At 36.7% G+C, this 24,177-nt stretch overlaps 1 protein-coding gene across 1 annotated transcript; it reads right to left on the bottom strand.

Annotated features, from left to right (window-relative positions):
- Positions 1 to 745: 745 nt before the first annotated feature.
- On the bottom strand, positions 746 to 23,601 carry LOC132134157 (serine/threonine-protein phosphatase 2A 65 kDa regulatory subunit A beta isoform). Its single transcript, XM_059546943.1, has 15 exons — positions 23,430 to 23,601; positions 22,468 to 22,558; positions 22,242 to 22,342; positions 21,901 to 22,133; positions 20,744 to 20,891; positions 20,369 to 20,524; positions 13,611 to 13,725; positions 10,538 to 10,608; positions 5,445 to 5,579; positions 3,209 to 3,382; positions 2,943 to 3,003; positions 2,658 to 2,812; positions 2,190 to 2,332; positions 1,999 to 2,090; positions 746 to 1,792 (listed from the first exon to the last, which is right to left on the bottom strand). The coding sequence occupies exons 1-15, from the start codon at positions 23,505 to 23,507 to the stop codon at positions 1,776 to 1,778; spliced, it is 1,770 nt and encodes a 589-aa protein (XP_059402926.1). The 5' UTR covers positions 23,508 to 23,601; the 3' UTR covers positions 746 to 1,775.
- Positions 23,602 to 24,177: the final 576 nt, after the last annotated feature.

Here is a 24,177-nt window from a genome sequence, read left to right as displayed (position 1 = left end):
TTTTATTTTCTATTTTACTCACCAAGGCATCATTTATCTGTAAAACAAAAACAAAACAAAACAAAAACAAAAAAAAACAGTAATAACAGTAGGCTATTGTGAAATATTATTACCATGAAAAACTACTTTTCTATCTTGATACATTTAAGAACGTAATTAATTCCTGTGATGGCAGAACTGAATTTTCAGCATCATTACTCCAGTCTTCAGTGTCACATGATCCTTCAGAAATCAATATGCCACTTTGATATCAAAGCAACATTTACTGTAATTACTATTGGAAACATTTGTTCTGCTTAATATTATTGTGAAAACCATGAGACTCATTTATTCTTTGCCAATTTTAAAACAACAGTATTAATATGAAATCTTATGTATTTACTGTTAATTTTGATCAATGTAATGCATCCTTGCTGAAAAAAAATATAAATTAAGTTCCTGGTAGCTGCTTTAATGAATTACATGAGTAATTTTCAGAAATTCAACCAGCTGCTTTTGCAGTTTAGTTTAGGTTTTTCGCCCTCTGGACAGGAAATAAGTTTTGAGTTCTGAGAGTTGAGAGCACTATGAAAACCTACTGTAAAAACTCATTTCCAAAGATGACGGAAATTTGATTTCTCATGATATGCCTCCTTCAATAAACAGCTCTGCTGCAATTCACTCCCAGCTTAGACACATCCTCATGCTATATTGTGTTTTACTGTATATGACCTGATGGATTACAGAAAGTCCACACACAGTGAAATGGGGTTATATAACGTTCTTTATTGAGTTTCCTTCTATCAAGGGCAATGTGACCATATTCATATAAAACCCAAAGCACATTCTAATGACACTCATAACAGAAGATACTACTATACTGACTGCACTCTAAAGCTGAAGAAGAATCAGACAGTCAACATCACAGGCAAAAGCAATGTGTTAAGGGAAAGAGTTTAGGATGCCCTGTGATTAATGAGCTTCTCAATATACTGAACGTCTATGGAACCTGTTTGCAAGAGGCATGCAGATGCATTCATATAAAGGACACAACAAAAAGAGAAAATGTGCAACACGGTCAATGGCACAGAATGGAGACGCTTGCCTTCTGAAGATAAAATGGGCCGTTTTGGAACACCCATCCACGGTTATAACAGTTACAGGAAGCAGATGGAAATCTGTCATGGTCCCTTTAAGAAGATAAGCACTGAGAACAGAGGAACAGTATCATAGCCCGCTTCGGACGGACATGCGGCTAGTGCTTTATGGGGTCTTGGTTCAACAACAATCAGTGTAAGACAGAGCACAGGAACAGTAATCAATGATAGATGCAGTAGTGATTCGCCCCTCTGTCATGCGGTGTGCATGGGTCAACTCTTAAAATCAGTACTAAGAGCAAAAGTGATTCAGTCCATCAGATCAGATGACTGACGTTAAATCTGGACAACTGATGCCTCAAAACATCTATATTTTTCTAAACCTATGATGCTTTATTATATTGTAATGCGGATAGTAAAACACCATCTAAGTGTGTGACCCCACGGGGTAAGCAAGTGAAGATACACAGAGATTCAAGATTGGGGGTGAGAATGAAGAGCAAGATGGTTTGTTCGGTGAAGAGTTGAACAAAACACTTAGAGAAGCCAAGTATCCCTAAAATATTTCTTACGGAGAGGAAACGGCAGTACGGCACACATTGTTTTTCCATAAACAATCCAGTGGACAATCCAAGATGTCAATAAATACAATGGAGGTCAACTTGAGAGATGGGTCTTACGTTCAGCAAAGGTGGTACATTAGGCCAGGGAAAGAACTGTAGGGAGAGAGCAATAAGAAGTGTCAGAACTGTCTGTTTCATCATATTAAAATAAACACATTTGTCTTTTGTTTTTTTTAACTAAGTGTTACATAATTGCGAGTCATCAGTTTGCACCGATGCAGGTATTTAAGAATGATGGTAGCTTTTTGGTTTGCGTCACTAGTTGCACAACACTCAAGAGCAGCCGTTGCAGAACTCACCACTGATGGCCTCTTGGGCGAAATATTTCACATCCATGTCTTGATCTGATGCCAGTTTCTCCAGCACTGGTTTCACCTCTGTCTGCAGACAGCTAGAATGAAAAAAATATATACAAAATGAGAGACGTAATGCTGAAGTGAGTCACACTGAGAGAAATGTGAGTGTTATATAAATGCGGATGAACACATACTTGCTGTCCAGCACAGGTCCAATCTTCTGAAGAGATTTGGCCACATTGAAGCGTACATTGGCTACCTGGTCATTGGACATCTTGAAAACTACAGGGAGCATGTGTTTGGTGGTAATCTCCTGGCCACACACCTCTGACAGGGCCTAAAACAGACAGTTACACACATCAGGGGTTTTTCCATTATTTTTGCCACCGCAATTTTTATAGATTGCAATGATATCATCTTTGTACATTCTTTTGGCCATGATAATCATGTAGTGAAAACTAACACCATGAAAACTGATAGCAGTCAAATACTATTTCATGGATGATGCACCATTCTACAAAGAGAATATGAGTCAGATTTGAATATATTTTAAGGTCAAAATGTTCGTCAAACTGCTCTTTTCCATGTAGAGCATCAGCACCAGCCCCATACATGCCTGTGACTCAGTAGCGGTTTGTTAAAGCTGAGAAGCTCTGACTCACATTAATGCAGAAGAGGGTAGTCATCCTGTGCAGGTAGTTGGGGTCATTAGCCATGCCCAACACTTTGGGCACAATGGTGTTCTGTGCCCACTCTGCTCCAAACTTCTCCACCAGCTTCATCAGGTTACCAGTGGCTGCCTCTCTGATGGCATATACTGAAGATCACAGAGACCAAAGTGTTAGTCTCTTGACAGACTCCAACACATTATAACAGCCATTTCTAATTTTGTTACATTTTGAACATTTTAAAAAGAAAATTGTGAGCTTTCCTTAAAAGTAACCTACCATGGTCGACGAGCCACGCCATACACAGAGAATTGAGTTTCTCATCGAAGAACTCCACACCCTGGATGCACGAGAAAGAGAACAAAAAAAGTATACCTCTTATTAGTTTGATTAGCTTACACGACAAGGCAGCAATAAACTAACAGTATGATTAGTTAAATGCTTTAAACTGTTAAGAGAGACTGAAGAATAAGTACTGACCAATGGAACATTCTGAACCATATATCAGGATAAAGCATTCTAGGACACTGAGGATTGGGACTCACCAGCTGTCCAGCCAGAAGCGGCATGTACTCAATGATTGCCAGTCGCACTCGCCATTTGGCATCCTCAGCTAGCTCAACAATAGCTGGAAGCAAAGACTGGGAGAGCTGGCGGATTCCAATCACCTCGTTCACGCAGTCTAAGTTGGAGATGATGTTGAGGCGAACCTCTGGACACTACAGGAAGGATACAAATTTTAACATTAGTTAACATGCTAAATAATATGACTACGGTATATGACAAAAATATTTTTTGTTTAAATGGGAAAAACATTTATTTGATGCAAAAATGTGCAACTTAATAAAATACTAAAGCTAAAACAAAAATTAACGCTAAAGGAGGAACGAAAAATGTTAATGATAAAAGCACATTACTAAAATTAAAAATAAAACCAAAAATACAAACAATAAATCACTATAACAGTATATAAATACTAAAAATACTAAAACTTTACATTTTTTTCACTTTGTTCATCTATTCAAACTGATTAATTAAACGTCCTAATCAAGCAATTTGTCTGCAATTAAAAAAGCATGTTGCACTGTATGTTAATCTCTGCATGCAGTCAGCAAGAATGTTAACCATTAAATACAGAGCTCTAAACTGTGATCGTTTTCTGTTGCATATGCACATGATTGTTGTCTTCATTTCTCTGCCAAACGTTTGCAAATTACTACACAGTATGTGCCTGTTGTGAGCCAATACAGTGAAAATTACTGATTTTCACTGCACTCTGTCACTTGATGGGGTCAGGGAGCCAACTCGGAACTGACCAGTTTTTGCTCCAAATGGTTTTTGTTTTAATTCAGCCAATCTCTGTTCCTGACTTGCACAAACTGCATTGAAATCATCTGTCAAAATGACATTTGCATGGAAATACTACAAAGTCTATAAATGGCCATTAACAGACACCAGAGACGCTGAAGATGGATGCAAAAGTAAGAAAATACTGTAGCAGACAGAGCAAGCTCACTGCTCACAATGCGCGGATTATACAAAGAAAATCCTAAATACTGTATTGGTGGTGGAGGTTTAAATGAATGTATTTGTAAAGGGAACTGACGGTCTTGAGAAAAGTTGAAATTATGTTTTTTCTTCTCATTTTGCCTCTGTATATTGCATATATTAAAAAAAAGCAGTGCAGCAAGGAAACGCTCTATTGCTGCTGTTCCATCAGTGCCACCTGCTGTCAGAGTGTGAATCAGCACTTTCATTCAGACATGCTGTTTTTGCACAGTGCAGATATTTTATGTAGCAGAATTTCATGTATGCAACATCTTTGTTTGGATCGTGATTAAAATCCTGTTGTAGTCTGTTTTATATGACTACAGATACAGACTGTAATAGAGCAAATAAAAAGCTTGTTCACAGTCATATTTTTGTCTCTTGCATTAAAAAAAAAAAAATAGCTAATGATATATTGTAAAATTTGCTATCAGAATCAGCTTACTCGCTTCTAAAACATCAGCAAACGGAATTGGCCATGAAATATCGATGCAACAAGAAATGCGGGGCCAAGTGTGTGGCAAAGAATTCAGGACTAGATTCAATTGTTGAAGCTTTTAATCCATTAGGATGTTGCCAGCCCTTCCGTTCAATTGTCAGTTGTGATGCTTGTTAATATTCAGTGGGTGCTCCTTAATTTTTCTTAGTGCACCTAACTTCTTGAAGTTGGGAGCACCAGTGCTACCAAGGAAAAAAAAAAATTATTTCTAACCCTGAAATTCCAGTGTATTATTGCACAGCATCAAAATTAATTTTTTGTCAAAATACACAGGCTGACTATTATGACAACAGGATTATTATTATTATTTTTGCGGAGCGAATAGAAAACTGCTTCCTGTCTTAAAACATGGATCAATGCACGTCTGCAGTCCAGGTGGCTTTGTTCCATTTAGTTTGCGTAGTCTGTGTGACTGACGATTTTCAAAGACTTCTCCCAAGCAGCTTAAAGAAAAGTGATCGCAATACAGACAGCAGCAAACAACAAAAACCCCCAGTAAATAAAGAGATGAGATGCGAGATCCATTCATCTCTCACTTCAATGCTTTCTGCTTTCCACTAAAAGGCTAGCATTAGCAATGCCTCACCTCAGGATCAAAGTGAGCAGTTGCACAGAAGTATCATCTGTGACTGGAACATGACGCAAATTACCTCAGCCAGACCTGTCTTTTCTGTCTCTCACACACACACACACACACACACACACACACACACACACAAACATAGCAGGCTTACCTCATCTTTGAGCTGGGCCAGGAAAAGGGGAAGCAGGTGCTCAATGGTGTTGTCTTTGCCTAAAATGGTGGAGAGACCCATAATGACTGATGCCAGAGCAGACTTCACATGCTGATTAGTGTCTGAGACAAGTTCCTATTGACAGAGGAACAAAAAACACATTGTCAATGAATATCAATGCTTCAATACAACTCTCAAATAATTTCACAGGTATCAGTTAGGGACAATGAATTGCCTGTGATTATGAAGACAATATTGCATAGCTTGTCAGTGCACTACAGTTCTGTGTATTAAAATCTGAAAGCATGTGCTGGAGATCTACTACTAATCACAGAACCAGCTTTACTGACGAGATGCAAGTGAAAAATCCCATTTGATTATTTGCACAGCCCTAGTATCAGTATATACTGGATCTTGAGTATTTTGCTACTGATACTACAAGAGAGTATTAGTATATAGACCATGTAACCATAAAAGCAGTAGGGGTACAATGGTAAATTTAAATATAACACTGGCAGATCTATTTTGGCTATCAGTGGGAAGGACTGCGTTTTAGTACAGATTTATTGTTTTAAGTTTGTTTTTAACTCAAATGTTACATTGTTACAAATGTCAAGCTTTTTTTGGTTAGATGTTAGACTTAAGAATCTTGCTGTTGGAATACTTCTATCTGGTTTCAAATGAAAGAAAAATAAAAATCAATGAAGAACTTTTGTATTGTACTGAATTCCCTGGATTGTGCAAAAATATGCACTGAATATTACATGCATCAATACTAAAAAACAAACATTTATGGTAGTGTATTACATTGATCCAAAGTCACTAAAACAACTGATTCAAAGTCACAGTAAAAATACTGATAACGCTGCCAAAAGCTCTAAAATTTCTATTCACAAAAAAAAAGAAAAAAAAAATTTTAACACGTTTTTAACATTATACATAAAATTGTTTTATACATTCATAGAAAATAATGTATCTACTATATTAAAATAGGGATGTTATTTTAAATTGTAAAATATTCACCAATATTACTGTTTTTAACTTTTTTTTCTTAAATGCAGTCTTGGTGAGCATAAGCGACTTTTAATAAAACTTAATTTTACAGATCCCAAAGTAGTGTTGGGCGATATGGCCATTTTTCAGATAGTCATACCGTCAGCCCGTGAGATCGACGATACACAATATTATCGAGCATGGGTGGAGCAAGAGAGAGAGTGTTTGTTCTTGTCAAATCATAACTATTTGGGGTTTTAAACCGCGCAGAGCACCGAGAGAGCCTGTGGAATCACCAATAATAATAAAAATATACTTTCAAACATACTGATAAATTAATGTTAAATATAAAAATACTGTATTTAAAACAGCTAGTTCATATATAGTCGGACGCAACTGTCATATCGCGCGTCTTGTGACAAATTTGCCGCATCTGTGCACGGAAGTTATCAGTCTAAATGTTCTGCAAAATTAGTCAACGGTGAAAATCAATAGTAGATTTAATTTAAAGTCCAGCAGTTTAAGACTAGTATTGGACATAAATGAACATGTTAAATATGAAGTATTCAAAACAGGTAAGTTGATATATTTGGAGTTAAGTTGAATTGAACTGATGCATCAGTCATACAGCTCCCTGGACCGCGCGCCTTATGACGAGCTTATTTTCATGCACACCGCACTATAATGTGATGCATGCACAATAAGTGATCAGTCTTTAAGAGAAGGACTACATGAAAATCACTATGGATGATAAGTTTGCTGTGTCGCCTTATTTTTTCTTTACTTTATTTGTAACGCCAAGAAAGAGTTAATCTCTCATTAATGAGAAGAGCCCGTTTCCGTGTACCAGTCATTAAATGTGTGGGACACCAAGGCCCAATCCCAATTCTACCCCTCAGCCCTTCCCCTGTGTCTCGATTCTCTTTGGTTGGAGGGGAAGGGGGAAGGGGAAGGGCCAGATAGCCCTTCAAAGGAAGACTTTTCAGGACCACACTTCAAACGAAGGGGTATGAATTATCTCGGCAACATGGCTGCTACAGCAAACAAAAAGAGACATAAATGTAAGCTTTTTTTGCATAAATAATGATTTTAACGAAAAGTAATCATTTGTTTTATGTTAAATTCAATTGAGAGTTCATATTAATGGTCATGTTACTCAAAAGTTTTGCAAAAAATCGCTAATATTTGCTAACGTCATATCATTACAGACTGCATGATAGCGCCACAGCATATGTTGATCAGGACGATAACTGCCGTAGACGCTGATGGGGGCTGATCCCCCCAATAATTAGAAATTGCTAAACCATTTTCTCAAATATTGCCGAGAGAGAGAGAGAAATGGAAGTTGCGTGTATTTGTGTCTGTGCGTTTATCTTTTTAGAGTGAGTTTACTAAAAAACAGCGATTGTATCCTCTCGTTGCAGGAAAATATAATGTAGCGATTCAGTATTTAAACTGTATTTAATAAAAGTCGTGGGGCAGCTTTGACAAGTTTATTTTCTCCTGGATGTGTGAGCTGCACGATATCCAGTTTATGTGTGTGCTAGACGACGAATGATGACGTGTGACGGCATAGTAGTAGTGTCCCAATCCTTAGGGGAATATTTTCTCCCCTACCCCTTGACACTCTGTTTCAAGGGATAAGGGGAAGGGGTATAAAATAGAATTGGGATTGGGCCCAACTCCTCGTTTTCTATCTCTTTCATTTCATGGATTTAACGAGTTATCAGAGTCAAAGCATTACAACTTTTTCAGCGACTAGGCTCTAATCCTCTTTTGCGCGCGCACTGTGTGTGTGTGTGTGCGTGCGCGTGTGTGAAGTGAAATAGCTGGGCAGTTTGATAGCAGAATTATAATAAGCTGCCTAATAAAAATTAACAAAATAATAGTTATTATTATTATTATTTAATACATTAATAGGAGAATGAGCATAATATCGTCTTGACTATCGACAGAGAAATCTGCTTATGTCGATACTATCGTCTATAGGCACAACCCTATCCCAAACTTTTGAATAGTAGTGTAAACCACTTCAAAATGTTTTGCTATTATTATGAAATCAAAGCACATGCCAGGGATCAGCATATTTTAAATTCAAAACAAAACGGTCCATGGAAAATTTACCATGTTGAATGTTTATATTTCTATGAAACACGTAAAAGCTCTGTTTCTCCAACATACTTCAGCTACACAAAAGGTTTGTAATAAAAGGTGCTGTGCTGCCATAAATCTTTATTTGTATCTTTGCTGATGGCCAATCGCAGGTATTTTGGTGGACATGTCTAAAACAAATAACACAAAAAAAATATATATATATATATAATATATATATATATATATATATATATTAGCTGCTAAGATAACCTTGATAACAGAGATTTAGTCATTTTCACCAGAACACTATGCTTCTTACAACACAGAAGAAAACAGTGACTGATATACAGTAAAAGCAATCCAGAGCAGAAAAGTATTGTAGTTTTGCTGCAGGCAGTAGGTTAGAGCATAGACACAATGACAGGCTGTTAATCTGATCTTGTTTAAGTCTTAGATGCTTAGAGAACAGATGCTGACTCGAGAGTTATCTGCCAGTAACTGAACCAGGATTGGAACGGTGCACCAATTAAATGTGATTAGCACTGGAATAGTGTTGTCAAAAGACCCGGTACTTCGGTACCAAGTCGGTACTAAAAAAATTGAAATGTGACGGTATCAGGTTTCTTTAAGTACCGGTAGTACCGAGGTCCCGTTCAAACCCGGTTCAGCGCTATGATTTCCGCGAAGCAGAAAATGAGGACGGAATCTCAAAATTCAAAACTTACATTTTAATATGGACAGTCATAGAATTTGTCAAAGTTAGCATAAATTAATCAAATCAAATCTCCATATGGACCAGTATCTGTAAATGTTAAGCCGCAAATGTTGTTTGAAATATGAATCAGTGTTCTGCGCGTCACTGTGTGAATTAATGAATGACAGAGACGTGCGGGTTTGTTTACTACATAGACTGAAGCGCATGACGCTTGCATTAATTTCAGCATCTGAGCTTCAGAGTTCTCTCTCCATCAAGCGATCTTTTCAGTTTCTCACACATGCAAAAGAGAGAGAGAGTGAGAGTCTTACCACGCTGAATCGACACGCTATATGTAAACTATTCTTTATTGTCTTTTCGTGTAATGGAGTTCGTTTAGAATTATTCATATTCATTTTTGAACAAGCAGAAGACATACCGGTTTCTCCGGTAGTGGGCGGAGCTAATGCGCAAATGGCAATTTCATTGGCTGGGTGCTGATTTAGTACCGTCCCTGTTTTGATTTCAGCAAATCAGTTTGACCGAACGCAGACAACGTGATTAATATTCATGAAGCCAGCAGCTCATCAATTCATAGTGCATTGGATATACATTAGTATGATAGTAGAATTAGTAGTAGTATTATCTTTTAATAATAATTAATATGAATAATAATTAATATCTATTACAATTTTTTTTAAAGAAACCATCAATGACCAAAAATATCTTAAGCATCACCACCAGTTTTAAGTTCAGTTAAAATGACAAATATGCATTCATTAGCCTAAAAGTTCATTTTTACATAAAGGCATTGTGCTAGAAATATTACTATTATTTAGTAAAATGTATGTGATACTGCTACTACTGTTGAAAAAATTTATTTTTTAAAGAAATAAATCACAATATTTCTTACATGTTTTAATTTTAATAGAAAATCCCCTTTATTTACCAGAAATAAAATGTTTAAATTTCATAAATTAAAAGACAAATTAAATTTGGGTGAAACTTGTTTACTGTTTTTCATAATTATATAACATGTAGAAAAACTTTAAACACAATTGTAAACAAGTATAAAGAATGGCATTGTTTTTTTTTTTTTTGTGCTAAAAAGTTTTTTTTTTTAATTAGCATATTTTTGTGTTTTGCTTTGGTACCGAAATTGGTACCGAGAACCGTGGATTTTCACTGGTATCGGTACCGAATACTGAAATTTTGGTACCGTGACAACACTACACTGGAACAATGATGCACAATTCTGAAGTGGGACAGATTGAAGAGATGTCGATAAGTGCTTAGTGAAAAATTATTTTACCTTAACACAGGGGAGAATGTGTGTCATGATGATCGTCTCTCTACTGTCCTCTGGCAAATTTTCACAGAATTCTGAGGACAAGAAAAATAATCATTGAGGGTAATCACAATACAAACATTTCAGTAGTCATTTCATGATTATCATAGAAAAACACTATTAAAAGCCATTTTACAAATTAACTCCAGACTACAGTCGTGGCCAAAAGTTGAGAATTACATAAATATAAATTTTCAAAAAGTTTGCTGCTAAACGTGTCAGTTGTTTCTGTGATGTACTGAAATATAATTACAAGCACTTCATATGTTTCAAAGGCTTTTATAGACAATTACATGACATTTATGCAAAGAGTTAGTATTTGCAGTGTTGGCCCTTCTTTTTCAGGACCTCTGCAATTCGACTGGACATGCTCTCAATCAACTTCTGGGCCAAATCCTGACTGATAGCAACCCATTCTTTCATAATCACTTCTTGGAGTTTGTCAGAATTAGTGGGTTTTTGTTTGTCCACCCGCCTCTTGAGGATTGACCACAAGTTCTCAATGGGATTAAGATCTGGGGAGTTTCCAGGCCATGGACCCAAAATTTCAACATTCTGGTCCCCGAGCCACTTAGTTATCACTTTTGCCTTATGGCACGGTGCTCCATCGTGCTGGAAAATGCATTGTTCTTCACCAAACTGTTGTTGGATTGTTGGAAGAAGTTGCTGTTGGAGGGTGTTTTGGTACCATTCTTTATTCATGGCTGTGTTTTTGGGCAGAATTGTGAGTGAGCCCACTCCCTTGGATGAGAAGCAACCCCACACATGAATGGTGTCAGGATGCTTTACTGTTGGCATGACACAGGACTGATGGTAGCGTTCACCTTTTCTGCTCCAGACAAGCCTTTTTCCAGATGCCCCAAACAATCGGAAAGGGGCTTCATCTGAGAATATGACTTTGCCCCAGTCCTCAGCAGTCCATTCACTACACTTTCTGCAGAAGGTCAATCTGTCCCTGATGTTTATTTTGGAGAGAAGTGGCTTCTTTGCTGCCCTTCTTGACACCAGGCCATCTTCCAAAAGTCTTCGCCTCACTGTGCGTGCAGATGCGCTCACACCTTCCAGCTGCCATTCCTGAGCAAGCTCTGCACTGGTGGCACTCCGATCCCGCAGCTGAATCCTCTTTAGGAGACGATCCTGGCGCTTGCTGGACTTTCTTGGACGCCCTGAAGCCTTCTTTACAAGAATTGAACCTCTTTCCTTGAAGTTCTTGATGATCCTATAAATTGTTGATTTAGGTGCAAGCTTAGTAGCCACAATATCCTTGCCTGTGAAGCCATTTTTATGCAATGCAATGATGGCTGCACGCGTTTCTTTGCAGGTCACCATGGTTAACAATGGAAGAACAATTATTTCACGCATCACCCTCCTTTTAACATGTCAAGTCTGCCATTCTAACCCAATCAGCCTGACATAATGATCTCCAGCCTTGTGCTCGTCAACATTCTCACCTGAGTTAACAAGACGATTACTGAAATGATCTCAGCAGGTCCTTTAATGACAGCAATGAAATGCAGTGGAAAGGTTTTTTTGGGATTAAGTTAATTTTCATGGCAAAGAAGGACTATACAATTCATCTGATCACTCTTTATAATTCTGGAGTATATGCAAATTGCTATTATAAAAACTTAAGCAGCAACATTTCCAATATTTATGTAATTCTCAAAACTTCTGGCCACGACTGTAGATGGAGCTTTTAAATACACACCGAGTCTTTGAACCACAGTTTGAAAAGCCTACTACAAACGAAAAAGCCGTTTATATGAGAAAATATTAAGAAAGAAAATTACACACAGAAAAGAGGCAATTTCAGCAAATACTAATTATGTATATAAATTACAGTATTTTTCACAACATGTCAGATTTTTGTGGAACCTAATCAAGCCTGAAAAGAAAATGGACACAGCTTTTGCTTTATCCAGTGTTATTTACTCATAATGTCAAGTGAAAGATATAACGTCATGACAACATGTAAAGAAAAAAAATTCACCACCGAGTTGGAAAATGGATCACCCCTCCTAAAAATTACTTGTAAACTCAATCAGGTGTAGCTAATCACTTTCTCAATGGTACACAAAGCCATTAGACTTCCAACCGTGATCAGCTGTGGTCATTTTGATTAGCTCAGCATGAAAAGAGCTTCCTGGAGCATTTCAGTCCTTGGTAGTGCAAATGAAGCAAACAATCAATTATCGGTGGCAAGGCACAGTCAAAAGAATCATTATGCTGGTTCAAAATCATGACGTCTGTCCGCCTAATGTGCACAGTGCACATATTTGAATCTGCTAAAAATCAGCTATGTGAGCCCAAGTTTATTTGTACAGCACTTTTCCAACAAGCTGGTAGTTTCAGTTTTACTAAACAAATATTTGACCCTGGTCTTAAGTGTAAATTTTTCGAAATTTCAAAAGCTGAATTAATAAGCTTTGTATTAATATATGGTTTGGCAGGATAAGACATTATTTGGCCGAGATACAACTATTTGAAAATCTGGAATCCGAGGGTGCAAAAAAAATCTAAACAACGAGAAAACCACCTTTAAAGTGGTCCAAATGAAGTTCTTAGCAATGCATATTACTAATAAAATAAAGTTTTTATATATTTACGGAAGGAAATGTACAAAATAACTTCATGGAACATGGTCTTTACATAATATCTTAATGATTTTTTAAGACTGGTATTGTGGTCCAGGGTCACATATGTTTAGGCTTGGCGTTTATAAAAATGTCACTAGAATTTATGTTCTATCCTTATATTTCTAATTTTGATTCTGTATGTCCATTCAATTTAAATGATTTCTTGTGAAGTGAACTAAAATATATATTTTTTTTTAAATCCCAGTATTTCACATTATTCTGTAATGTAATAAAATGTGACATACACTTTCTCTCAACAACGTAATTTTGACCTATGCGACTTGTGCAGCTTAATTTACTGAAAATATCTTAACTATTAGCCTATTTAAACTTAATATGCAAATTAATAGCAGAGGTACTTGGTGACATTACAAGATCGCTGCTTTGGCGTCTTCTCTCACCTTTGACTTTATTTGCAGCAGCAGCACGAACCTCAGCCTCACAGTCTTTCAGAAGATTCTGGAAGGCTGGCACTAGGTCATTCTTTGTGATTTCTGGACCCACAGCCTTCTGCAGCTGTAAATTCACAGAGACAAGTATGTCACTTCACATTTCCATTTCGCAGTAGCACTTCAGCGTTTCCTGCAGATTCAAGGACAAAGGCACTTCTGGTGCATGCTAGGGTACAATCAAGGCTATCCTAGCACCGTTCATGAGATGTGGTACATAATTCTCCTTTCTAAAAGCAGATCAAAATGTCTTTGCTCATTGCTTTTTAACCCAGGATTTTGCTAGGTATTTATAACTGCATTGTTTCCTTGAAAATATATACCATTTCAAGTGGCTTAGGATAATCCAAAATCATCCCATGACATGACAAAATAATACTGAAAGGAACTGCATTTAGGTCAAGTTGCACAACAATGAGCATCACAGCAGGATTATAAAGACCAGTGAACTCTAATGAGGTGGCATCCTGAAACTGTGAGCCAGCTGTTGAACCTTAGTAGGGAAGAGCATAGATATATATAAAGCGCATAGAAGATACTGCAGTCAAACGTTTGACTGGGTTTTGTTATGCAATCACTAGATGGAGCTGTGCTAAAGGGAATGTCAACAAAACCTTGATCCATATATAAGGTGCTCCGGATTATAAGGCGCACTGTCGTTTTTTGAGAAAATTAAAGGCTTTTAAGTGCACCTTATAGTGCAGAAAATACGGTAGTCAGTCTGAGTAAATACATCTAAATGGCACTTTTGATGCAGCTTTTGTGTTTCCTCTGCAGTGGACAGATGGAGTTTGTTTATACTGATTTAATTTGATTAGTAACAACCATATAGTGTCTTATTATTGTAACTTAATGTATTGATCAAATGTAAGAATTCAACGTAATTGGAGACATGTAAATTTAATCAGTTTAGGAAAATATTGTAAGTGTAACAGCAATCAGTTTAAGCCAAATATAAAAAAATATGCTAATTAAAGTAATACCTGATAGAGCACTGATTAGACTGCGTCAGAATAAATTACATTTGTGCCAAAAAAAACACACACCTTTTTCCCCTGGACAAGTAACTTTTTTTACTCTGAGAAGTGAATGATTGATTGTCGAGGCATGTATATATATTTATATACAAACACATAAAATTAAATTAACGATTGATTAATCAATTATTAACCTTAATGCTGCAAAATGTGTCTACTGCAGGGGCACAGTCACAGGCATGACACACACACACACACACAACGCTTTCTCACTTAAAATTAATTCTCTCTTAGAATGAAAGGGGTTTTAGTCTGAAAAGAATGCTAGTAGCAAGATTATGAAATGAATAGATGTGATTATGAACACGGAGACCGCTGAACGCGCCTCTTTAAATGGTTTTGTGATGCTCATTGTTATATTTTAAAACACAATTGCAATGTTTTCAACTGCCATTATGGCATTTAAAATAAAATTATCCCAAATGTAACTGGCGCGTGTGTGACTGTGCTGCGCAGTAAGTTAACCGCTTCCTTCGTCAAACGTCCTTAACAGCAAAGTGAACCGGTATACTACGTTCTATTTAAACTGACTAATGTAACCTTTTATACATATAGTTGACTTATTTTGATAATTAACAGACTGCGATGCAAGTTTGAATTGCTGGAATACTTGTGCGCCAGGCTCCAGTGCGATCGAAACAGCTGAGACATATATAAATTTTAAAAAAAAAAGTGCACTTCGGCAAAAGTGTTAACTTTCATTTGTGCACACTCACAATAAAAACAGAAGATGTGTGCTCTTGTAAAATAAAGCAAACAAACAGAATGCGCGTTGTCATCCTTTCCTTTCCGTGAACTTATGGAGCACCACCACACTTCTCTTTTAAATGCGCTCTCTTTATTTAAGTCCGATATATTTCGCATATTTAAATTAAATTTATGCATTTAGCAGACGCTTTTATCCAAAGTGACTTACATTGCATTCAAGCTAACAATGTTCTCCTAACATGTGTTCCCTGGGATTCGAACCCCGAACCTTGGTCTACCACTTGAGCTACAGGAACAGTTATTAACATAAAATTTAAAATATTTAAAAATAAACATTTTCAAATTTTTATTTTCATGTTAGGCCTATTATTTATAGGCTCTACATTTTCCTTAAAGCATCCCATTTTGTCCCAGGGCTTGAGAGCTGTGCCTAGTGAGGTCCATGCAGAAACACAAATTAATAAGTAGTAGAAACAAATTAACAAGTTGTAGAAATGAATAGTCTATCAGTCCTGTGTCCCACAGCCCTGCAAAGTGCAAGATATGAAACAATTATCTGATGAAATTCTCTGTTACTACATTTCTATTGCTTTCCATGTTGATAAACTTGTGTTGTTCTATTTTAATGTACTTTTAAAGTTTAAATCACATTTAAAGCTTAATTTGTACATTGTGAATGAGGATGCGTTTATATACGGTCACCGCCACTCACAGCAACTTGCACGTGTTAAGTGCGCATGAGCCGCACACAGCCCAACATTAAATTGGTTAACCAATCATCGATAGCTTTAATCGACGGCATCTCTTATCGACAATTAATTGATCATCGATTAATCGTTGACATCCCTAATATATGTATATATATATATATATATATATATATATATATATATATATATACACCGTAATTCCTCAAATAAAAACCGGTAGTCAAATAAACGCCGGGCCTCCTATAGTGGCCGGGGGCATGGTTAACACAGACAAATAAAGGCCGGGGGAAAATTTGTGCAGCAGAGCCAGATAACGAACGTACACGCCCACTACCGGAGCGTTTCTCGTTCTCGAGTCAAGAACCGGTTGCATCGGTTTTCGGATCACCAGTACACTGAACCGAGAAGCGTTTCTGTCGGACGCGTCCGATTCGAGAACCGAGGAGCTGACGATACTGCGCATGCGTGATTCAGTGTGAAGCAGACTGACTCAAAGCGCATCTGAACCAAACAGATTCTTTTGGTGATTGATTCGGAACTGATTCTGTGCTAATGTTATGATCTCTGTCCACTGGAATGGTATCGCTTTTAATTTAAAACGGGTTATTTAAAACAATTACTTATCAAACAGAATTAGAAATAAAGGCCTGCCTCTAATAAAAGCCTGCTTCAAATAAAAGCCTGCTACCTTCTGCAGTTCAGGTAAATAAAGGCCCCGGCTTTTATTTGAGGAAATACGGTATATATGATTCTAAACAGCTTATCTTTGTAAAATGGCACAGCTTCTTAAATTTTAGCTTCTTAGTCAGTCAAGCATTATATTATGGTATTATGATAATTAAGCACTATTTAATGATAGAACTTTAGTGATTAGAACTATAATTGGTAAACATGAATGCATATTTGTCATTTTAACTGAACTTAAGACAATATTGTTGGTCATTCAGGGTTTCTGTAAAAAAAAATAATAGTAATCGATAATCTTAATAATTATTAATTGATAATACTACTACTAATTCTACTACCAAGGGCTCGACATTAAGCTTTGACATGAGCTTGTCCTTCGGGCAAGTAAATCAAGTTGATATTTGCCTTATATTGATTGCGGTTACACTTTTTACCTTTATGAAGTATAATATTTTCCTTATCTGATTAAATGTACGCAGGGCCGTAGCTGGGGTTAGCGGGGCCCCAGTGCAGGTTGTACCAGTGGGCCCTGTTTGAAAGTGTTTATTTTGTATGTTCGTTCTGTTTATTTGTTTGTGCTATTTACACAATTTTTAAGTTTTTTTCAAGTTTGTAAGTGTCCAGGTACAGAAACTGAATAGTTAAATGTAAAATAGCACTGTAAAAATTAAATATACTGTCAAACTAAAATTTATTCAGACACCTTCAACATTCCTCACATTATCAGTTTATTTGCTATAGTTTAGAAAATGGTAATAAAAATATTACAAGAACTCCGAGTTAAACTGTCAGAACAAATTCACCTTGATAATATCAGATAACTTTGATAGAAAGATATGTAATGGATTACAATCAAATATATCTCTTTTTTTATCATCAATTTCACTAGTAGTAGTAAATAAACATTTTTTGGGTATAATATGTCACAGTTTGCTTTATGTCGTGACATTTGCCAAGTATGGTAACCCATACTCGGATGGGTTAAATGGAGAGCACCAATTCTAAGTGCACACACACACAGCAGTAAGAAATGAACACACCCCCGGAGCAGTGGGCAGCTATAGATCCACCACCCAGGGGCAACTGGGGGTTCAGTGCCTTGCTCAAGGGCACTTCAGTCATGGGTATTGAGGGTGGAAGAGAGTGCTGTTCATTAACTCCCCCCACCAACAACTCCTGCCAGCACCGAGACTCAAACCTGCAACCTTTGGGTTCCAAGTCCAACTCTCTAACCATTAGGCCACAGCTGCCCCTCTTATTTTGCTATACTCACTTACATACATTAATTAATAGTGTCCTACACGTACTAGTAAAAATAAAAAATAAATAAAAATCCTTTAAAATGTTTCCATTTTTCTTCCATTGGATTAACATTACAGCAGCTAGTAGCTAAATTAGCCGCGGTCACTTTAAGAGACAATGAAAGCATCCAATATAATACACATACGATTTTTTTTCTCAACTGTTTACTTTCACTTAAGATATAACCTACAGTGTTTTCGAACATACTATCCAAGACGGGTATTTTGACATTTTGTATGTATTTGTCGGTACAAGAGCAAAAACTGAAAATCGGGGTTCAAGTGTTTTGAGACGCCTCTCTCTGCGTGAGCCTGAACACCAGAACACAGTGGTGCTGAAGTGGGCTTTTACACATCCTTTTCTGTTTGTTTAAACTGCAATTTAGCGCAATTTTGTTCGTTGATGTGCAGGAGGAACTTAAAGAAGAACTTTGAAAAGGAGAGCTCGGTTCAGTGTTTCTGTCAGTGAGACGTGGCTCTCTCTCCGCATGTGCACTGAACACAGCGCCTTGTGCCGGTATTCGGTAATGCAATATATTGCGGTGATTAATATGCACAATATTGTTACCGTGGGCACTTCTAAATACCGTGAATATATATACATTACAAATTATTCAGAATTTGGAATGCATTTTAAGAATATTATTACCGTATTTTCCGGACTATAAGTCGCACTTTTTTTTCATAATTTGGCTGGTCCTGCGACTTATAGTCAGGTGCGACTTATCAAAATTAATTTGACATGAACCCAAAGAAATGAACCAAGAGAAAACATTACCCTCTCGTGGCTGTAGACGGTAATGTTTTCTCTTGGTTCTTGGTTCTAAATAAATGCGACTTATAGTCTAGTGCGACTTATATATGTTTTTTTCCTCATCATGACGTATTTTTGGACTGATGCGACTTATACTCAGGTGCAACTTATAGTCCAAAAAATACGGTACCATCAGCTGCTTAAAATGCACAAAATCGATGTATGCTGCTTGAAAGAGCGCATGTGCTCTGATGTGAACAAGCGCGCATGAGAAGCACGGAGGATGGAGGAACACGTGAGAGACGCGCTGAATGAAAGCACATTCAGTCTCTGACAGCAGATGGCGCTAAATGCAGCCCTTACCCTGTAAACAAAAATAATCTTAAATAACCATTCAGATTTGTGTTTTCCCTATGGTGTTTATTACAGTGCCAACTACTGAAATATTTAGACTTAATAGGCTATTTATCTTCAAACATTCATTTTTTTTTTTATCTGGACTACAAATGCCCTAGATATTGTTTGAAAATGTTTTTATCTTTTATAGTTCATTCACACTTTACATTATGGCTTCATTAGTTAACATAAACTGCCAATGCAAAAACAATCCATAATGTGTCTAAAACATAAGTCAGTTAATACATACTTGATTTAACTAAAGTTGTATAAAATCAACGTCACATTTGGAATCGAGCTGAAGGTTGGGAAAACATCACTCCTGGTCGTGTGATGTTGCATATATTATATAGAATATTTATATTTTTTCCACCGCGGTATGTTTGTTTCTTTGTGTGTGCCGTTGCACTGATAGTGTTGATTTGTCCGCGAGACAGACCGGCTGCACAAGCCTCAAACTGACGCAACCTCGATACTGTCAATACATTATCCGTTATTAGTCACAGTTTACACTGAAAGTAATAAAATCAGATTAATTATGGCAAAAGTTTTGGTGCTGTGCTAGTTATTGTTTGTTATTAAAATTTTGATCAGTTTACTTGTCCGGTCGGGCATGTAAAATTTTCTTTCACTTGCCCCTTCACAAAATCTACTTGTCCCGGACAAGCGGACAAGAGTTAATGTCGAGCCCTGCTACCATACAAACAATATACAATGCACTACGGATTGCCAGGTTTGTGAATATTAAATCACACTGTTTGCGTTCATCAAACTGATTTGCTGAAAATCAAAACAGGGACAGTAATAGATCAGCACCATCCAATGAAATTACATTAGCCCCGCCCACTACCAGAGAAACCAGCTTATCTTCTGCTTGCTTTAAAAAGCTGAATAATTCTAAATGAACTCCATTATATTGACAGGAAAATACAACAAAGAATATAGTTGAAATGTAGAGTGTCGATTCAGCGTAGTTGTGCGCCTTCACCCAGAGTTTACAGTGCGTCAAATGCAGGTGCGCTGTGCGTCAGTTGAGATGAATTGAAAAACACTAGGATTTTCCAATAAAATTAAATAACATATAATTAACTTCACACGTGATTTGCTTATGGCTTACATCAGAGAATTTATCTGCAACCATGTAGCGAACTCTCCAGGATTTGTCTTCTGCTGCCTGGCGTAGAGTGGGCATTACCAGAGCTTCCAGGTCCTCTTGAGGCAACAGAGTGGCAATACTGACACCGGCCTCCACAGCCAGGAGACGAACAGAGTCCTACAGTGATGTAAATGTTTGCATTCAGATGTCAGAAGAAAACACTTTGATATTTACCATTCAGTTCTACTCCAGCCCTAAGTTACATAAACACAATGACAACCTTTCAAGCCTCCAATGGTCTTGTCATGCAACGTGTGCTCAGAGCCTTTATGCTGTGGTTTGAGTAAAGATGGAATAAGAGTGTGTATATTTTAGCGAGTATTACTGAAACCAGACCTGTTCATCAGATGCCAATGCAGTGAAGAGAGAAATGATGTCACTCTTGACATACTCCAGCTCCAACACTTTGGCAAATTCACCCAGTTTGGAGGCGGCTGCACGGCGCACCATGGGAGTATCATCAGAGCAGAGGGTACGGAAGTGCCTGAGAAGAGACGATACACGTGTTAACGTTTCCAATTAAATGGAAAATGAAGACAATGAGGTAGTGATTTTCCTTTCCACTTGTTATTTTAACATTAACACTCTGTAACTATAATTACGCTTAATCTAAATAAATATTCACACTGAGAGTGAAAAATTGTATAATAATAACAGACAAAAATTTGTCTGACGTCAGAATGTGTTATTCATTCAGTATAAAACTCAGTAAGATATAAGCCAGCTGGAACCCTGTTTTACAGCTGCTGATATTGTTTATACAAAGAATATGCCACATCAAGAAAACGAAGTGACGTGAAAAGTGTAAATGCATTTGATATACATTTAAACTTGTGTGAATATTATGTTAAAACATGCCCGGATCGTGTTTTACTCCAAAATCAAAATTAATACATTTTAGTTCACTTACAGTAAATTATGCCTGCTTTAACACGTTTTTTTTTCATTGTGACATTATTTTCATGACAACTAAGCACATTTTCAATCCAAATTCTCATCACTGTAATGCAAAACAAAAATCTAATATCAAAACTTAAGATTTTAATGTAAAATAAGTATTTCTTGCACTGTATTTTTTTATTAAATCTTAAAAAAAAAATTATATATTTTTTGAGATTCACCCACCTATCTAGCACCATATATTACAACAGTTATACTATTTAAATGCCAGTATTTAATTGTCATTTTTTAATTTATGCTGAAATCATGATCGTGCATCCCTACACTCGAGAATGTAAAAAAAGAAGTGTACAAATTAGTCAAAGTAATAGATACTGCAATATATTCAATAAAAACAGAAATGTCAATTTGGAATTCATAGCTTAAAAAAAAAAAGTTATGGTTAAGTGAGTGCAATCTGTTTTTATTAATTTATTAAAGCGCTTTCTCAGCGTGCTCTTGGTATGAACAATCTTGTATTTGTTGTTTCACCATTTCCAAAATAAAAATTTAGTTTTATAGCAAAACACTTCTCCTAAATATGTTAAACTTACTGGCGGATCTCAGCTTTGACTGTACTGGAAACTCGTGGGTAGCAGACACTGAATAGTCCACAGGCAGAAGTACGTGATGTGAACCAGTCACCACTGGCCAAACGCTTCACCAGAGGCTCAAAGTGTACTTCCAGGTCCACTGGAGAGTGTTCATGGGAGATCTTCCGCAGGGACTCCACAGCCTTGTCTCGCACCACTGTCTCTTCAACTGTAGCCAAACTCTCCAAAGGGGGCTGAAAAAAACAACAATACACAAATCAGCAAGTTACAAGCAAACAAATTCAAACTCAGAATTATTTCATTTAGTCAATTTCAGTATGAAATCAAGTCAAAAAGCTTACAAGGAGACAGTGCACATATTCAGGGCCTCCAACCAGCATGGTGAAGTTCCCCAGTTGTTCAGCAAGAGCAAGCAGTACTTCATCCTCATCATAGATGGTATCTGATCAATCAGAAAACGAGAAATTGAGAGTTATGCACAAGAGGAGTTTACTAAACCTAAAATAAATCTGTTATAGTCATTTTGGATGGGAAATAAGCCAGCAAAAAAAATACAATTAAACTTACCTGTGAGGAAAGGCAGAAGTTCTGTGCGTGTTCTTTCGACGCCCAGAGCTAAGGCGATGGTGGACAGTTTCTTAATGCTGTTCAATCGTAACTACAGGGAAAAGGGCAAGAAATCTCTTAAGTGGAGAGTCTCAATATATTTGACAGCAAAGCAGCTGACTTTGAGGGACCAAACGGATTACAGATCTATGTTTATAACTAATAAACTCTAAAATGATGGTGTCATAGCTGACAGACCAAAGGAATAATGACATTTTCAATCCACTGAGACCAAAAAACTAAACCATTTATTTATTCTAGATTCATATTCTTTGAATCCAGTCTTATAATTAGCAGCAGTGTCTTGTATTTTATATATATATATATTTTTTTTTTTTTACGAGGAGTAAAGTATGAGCTCACCTTATAGCGACAGTAGCTAATAATCACCAATTGGTGTATTTTACAAATTTAAAACATTATATAATATATATATAAAATGACATGAACGTTGTCAGTGTGTAGGTAATGTGTTCACAATGCAAACTATTCAACATTTGAGTCACACTTAGTTTGTGCTTTAAAGGGTCTAGTAATGAAATGTTGTGATACTCTAAGTATTTAAGTGACTCAGTTAAATCACAGTAACGTACTAACGTTAGCCGTGTTAGTAACCGCACAAACTGCTCTGCGTCACGCTGTATTTAACTTACGCACGAAACTAAGTCATTTCACTCACACACCTAATAATACATTTAGGTGTGTCAAACGGCACGTTTTTGACTTTATCGGTCTATGAATTTAATATATAGTCCTGTAGTGTCTTGATTACTGATTATCTTTTTTGTTGCTAGCCGGCTGGCTAAACTAGGACAGGCCCACTTTACTGGTTGCTGTTAGTTACTGCTGTCTATTCAAGCCTCTACGCGTTGGAGTCTATTTCTCAAGCTAGAAGTTGGTGTTAAAATGCGGATTTTGTTTACCTGAACATCTTCATTTCTTAATTCGTCAATTAGCACGGCAATAGGGTAAAGAGAATCGTCGCTGTCTGCTCCCGCCATCTTGGATGCTAACGGCTGCTTAGCTAGTTCCTGCTACGGGGTTTCTCTTCTCGCGGCGCCCAGCCCAGCAAACACAAAACAGTGCACGAGCTCTAGATGCGCGCGCCCCAGCAAACACAAAACAGTGCACGAGCTCAAGATGCGCGCACCCCAGCAGCCCAGCACACTAACTGCAGTCACTTTGTCATTGACTATTCTTCTTCTGATAGTAGGAACCAGAATGATGTTTGACATTTATTTATTTTCTCATCAGTGTTATTATTATTTGTATTATTATTAAACAAAACAAAAAAAACATACCAAATGGACATATAAAAATAAACAATAACTAATAAAAACTAGTAAAGAATAAAAATACAGCAAAATTACAAAAACTCTGAATTTAAAAAAAAAACTAAAAAATACAATCTAATACAAAATATTAACAAAAACTAAAATATATATATCAGTGAAACTGAAATAAGAGTCTTTCTTTTCTTGTTGTATTACAATCCCTACATGCATAATTTTAAAACTTGATTTCCACAAGCAAATGCTTAAATAACACAAGATAAAATAAGAATCAAACCCACTTTGGAAGAAATAGGGTCATGAGAACTGCGACAATCGTTATTTAATATGCACAGTAAATGTCTTGTATGCTTAAATGGGCGTGTGTCTGTACCATCTG

This window comes from Carassius carassius, chromosome 4 (assembly GCF_963082965.1).
Source record: "Carassius carassius chromosome 4, fCarCar2.1, whole genome shotgun sequence".
Lineage (NCBI taxonomy): Eukaryota > Metazoa > Chordata > Actinopteri > Cypriniformes > Cyprinidae > Carassius > Carassius carassius.
Note: the sequence above shows the minus strand (reverse complement) of the source record. Positions and strands in the feature narration are given on the sequence as shown.

What these genes read in the sequence shown, in the direction of transcription:
- LOC132134157 (XM_059546943.1), bottom strand. Translation starts at nt 23,507, where the DNA reads ATGGCGGGAGCAGACAGCGACGATTCTCTTTACCCTATTGCCGTGCTA. An exon ending in CATTGGCATCTGATGAACAG is followed by an intron (nt 20,525 to 20,743) that starts GTCTGGTTTCAG and finishes ACATCACTGTAG; the next exon opens with GACTCTGTTCGTCTCCTGGC. An exon ending in CGCTTCTGGCTGGACAGCTG is followed by an intron (nt 3,004 to 3,208) that starts GTGAGTCCCAAT and finishes TCGTGCATCCAG; the next exon opens with GGTGTGGAGTTCTTCGATGA.